This window comes from Lactuca sativa, chromosome 5 (assembly GCF_002870075.4).
Source record: "Lactuca sativa cultivar Salinas chromosome 5, Lsat_Salinas_v11, whole genome shotgun sequence".
Taxonomy (NCBI): Eukaryota; Viridiplantae; Streptophyta; class Magnoliopsida; order Asterales; family Asteraceae; genus Lactuca; species Lactuca sativa.
The window spans coordinates 69,034,418-69,037,704 of NC_056627.2; the positions used below are offsets into that span (position 1 = coordinate 69,034,418).

Here is a 3,287-nt window from a genome sequence, read left to right on the forward strand (position 1 = left end):
GGACAAGATCATGCACAACAATTAATTTATAAATTATTAAAATTAATTTACAAATTATTAAAAATCATGTAGTTGATGATGTGTTTTAAAAGGTCTCATGGTTTGCATGATTAGCTTACATGTGATTTCTAAGTGGGGTCTCATGGTCCCCTCCATATACTCCTTTGTACAAAATTGTCTTTTGACTTGATGCAATTAGTTCATATAACTTAAAAGTATTTCTCTACCAAGAAGATCGCATTAATTACGAGATTACAAAAATTTATAAATAAACATCATACTTATACATTTCAATTATAAATTATAAACACACAGAATACTTAAACTAAGATATTAGATATCTATTCAATTGTTGTCGAATTACCCAACAAAATAACATGTGGTTGGTATTTTTGATAAATCTGTTATAAATGATCAATATTTGCACAAGAAAATAGAGGTGCTTCAATGGGGAAAGAAATTAATAAATAGAAACAGGAAGATACATACTACTACTACCCTCCATTTTTTTTTTTTTAAATTAAAAGTTTCCATGAAACAAAGATCAAAAATCAGTAATTTAACATCAACACGAACTAGAAATAAATTAACTGATACACTAACCTCTAAATCTCTACATCTTCAAAACTCCATTAAAATCACTTAGCATTGCCACTTCCAAGGGTGAGTTCAAGATCATCCAAACCCACATCATGAATCCTTTCCCCTTCCCATGCATTCACTCCATTCCCAAATTCCAATTCCATTCCTTTCCCTTTTTCCATGGTGGAGATTTCCGGAGCCATTGGTCTCACAAGGTGGAAGGTGGGAGAACTGGGTCGACTCACCCATTGACAAGAATCAAGGGTGGAGCAACCGGATTCATCACATTCTGGGATAGTAAAGGGTGTGAAACGTTGATATCTAGTTGGGCTTGTGGGAGCAGAAGATGCAAAGTAGGGGAGATTGAAAGAGGGAATTGACTGTTTGGTGAATGATTCCCAGATTAGATGGTTGTTTTGGGGAGGTTTTGAAGTTGGGGAGGAGAGAGGTGGAGTTACAGGGGCGCTGTTTGATATGCGAAGAGGTGGGAGTGATGAAGGAATTGAGTCACGGAAGAAGGTGAAGGGGTGATGTGATGCGGATTGATTCATGTCGAAGTGTGATGGAGAAGGGAATGATGAAGAAGGTGGACTTGGTTTTCGGGAAGAACATGGAGTTGTGTTGGTTGATGTGCTTCCGATTTCAATGGCGGGTGGTGGCTTGCATCCCTGCAGATTCAGATCGAAATGAAAACCATTAGATTGAACAAGTTAAACTGGTCGATCTACACTTTAAAACCCTAGAACGTACAATTATAGAAAGCATTCTACATGAACAGAATCATATACTTGAAATTTCCAACCATTTTCATAAATTAAACAAGGGGAACAAAACGACTGATTTGATCTGGAATTTAAGAGGGAAATTTGAAAAGTAAAACTGAAAAGGGCGACCGATAGTTCATAAAAACCCTAGATCTAACCAATGGACATAAATGCAGATCGATGATGATCAATCGATCGACTAAAAGATGATTTTACACCATAATAAAGTTGTTTTTGGAGAATATTTGATTTGTTTTACCTTGCGAAAGGTGGTGCCATCAGGAAGAACAACCCAACCAGCTTCTTTACAAAGAGCTTTCAAAACCTCGTTGTTATCGCAATGTTTCGGCAAATCGTAGTTGCCCTGTGCTCTGAGTCCATTATAGATATTCGCCGCAATTGCTCTCCTCCGCCTCTCCCTCCGCCGGTTATTTTCCCTCTCTCTCCACGATGGTTTCCTCCTCCCTCCTCCACCACCTCCACCTCCTTCCGCCACCGTCATCGACGACGATCCCCCCTCCCACATCATCTCGTAACAACAATCACACACAATCTGTCTTTCTCTATATATATGTTTGATTGAGTGTGGGGAAAAGAATGTTGTAAAATGTGTGTAGTTTTGCACGAAGAATTTGCCTCTCCTCCGCCGCCCTCTCTGTGTGTTTTCCGGCGATGTGTTGTAATTGTGTGTGATGTGTGAATGTGTTGACGTAAAAGCACTGAAATACTGAAAAGAGGGCGAGAATCATGTAATGCAGAAACAGGAGGAACTTTACTGTCTGCTCAATGATTTCAAATAATTGGGGCCGTTGATCTCATATGGGATTTGCTGATTATTCATGTGTACACCGTTAAAAGATGTGCATGTTATGTACAGTATCCAAATTACAAGAAGACAATAAAATAAAGGGATCAAATGGCAATATCGTGTAACTAAATAACTTTATACACTCGAATGTTAAATAATTGAATGTATATTTATGCAATTATTTTACTTCCTTTATTGAAGTATGAAATAAGATATTTTGTACAGATTATATAATTTGTTTGTTGTTACAAATATTTAATTTGCATATATATATATACATTAATAACATACCATAATTATTGTGTAAATCATTGAAGGAAAAACATTATTACATAAATCTATAATAAATGCATTTATTTTCAATATTGATAACAAAATAAAAGTATTAGTAACATTATTATATATAATTCATTATAAAACTCAATAATTCAATTTGTAATTATATAAGCTTAAAATAATGAATATGTGTACAAATCTATTCTGGAAGGTAACTAACTGTTGAGTTTGTTCTCATTTGGTCAATTTCCTTTTTTTGTATCCAATATACCATCGAACTTGTTATTTGTGTTCACCATAACCCTGTTGACCGGCTATCACATGTAATAGTCGGTCAAAGGGTTATGGTGAACACAAACAACAAGTTCGATGGTATATTAGGTATAAAAAAAAAAGGAAATTAACCAAATGAGAACAAACTCAACAGTTGGTTACCCTCTTGAGTTATTTTCCCCAAAAAGTTAAATGAAATTAAAACTGCAAATGTATCAAAGACTGCAACCTTCTTAAGTCATAACATACATGAAGAGAGTTTCGGAGGGGTAGCTTCGTCAAAACATGGTCTATGTTATGCTTACTGTGGTTAGATGTCAACAACTTTCTGCAAAAGGATATGACCGTGTATGAGAGATATATTTATCAACATAAACTTTTACCTCAAGGTATATTATGGTGATGTGTCTGCAAAAGCTGCATGATCTTGTACATATTGATGTTGTATCTTATCCCATGAATTTGATCTTAAAGTCAAGTAAACTCAAAAATCACAGCACTTGTGATTCTACTCGTTTGTAGACTTGTACAAAATCCATGATACGATAAATTATTGGATTGGAAATGTAAATATAGTCATGAAA

General features: G+C 35.2%; 1 protein-coding gene across 1 annotated transcript; it reads right to left on the reverse strand.

The window, feature by feature from the left end:
• Positions 1–320: 320 nt before the first annotated feature.
• LOC111908420 (protein BRASSINAZOLE-RESISTANT 1) lies at positions 321–2,165 on the reverse strand. The gene is made up of 2 exons (XM_023904248.3): positions 1,606–2,165; positions 321–1,250 (listed from the first exon to the last, which is right to left on the reverse strand). The coding sequence occupies exons 1-2, from the start codon at positions 1,873–1,875 to the stop codon at positions 639–641; spliced, it is 882 nt and encodes a 293-aa protein (XP_023760016.1). The 5' UTR covers positions 1,876–2,165; the 3' UTR covers positions 321–638.
• Between the last annotated feature and the right edge of the window lie 1,122 nt (positions 2,166–3,287).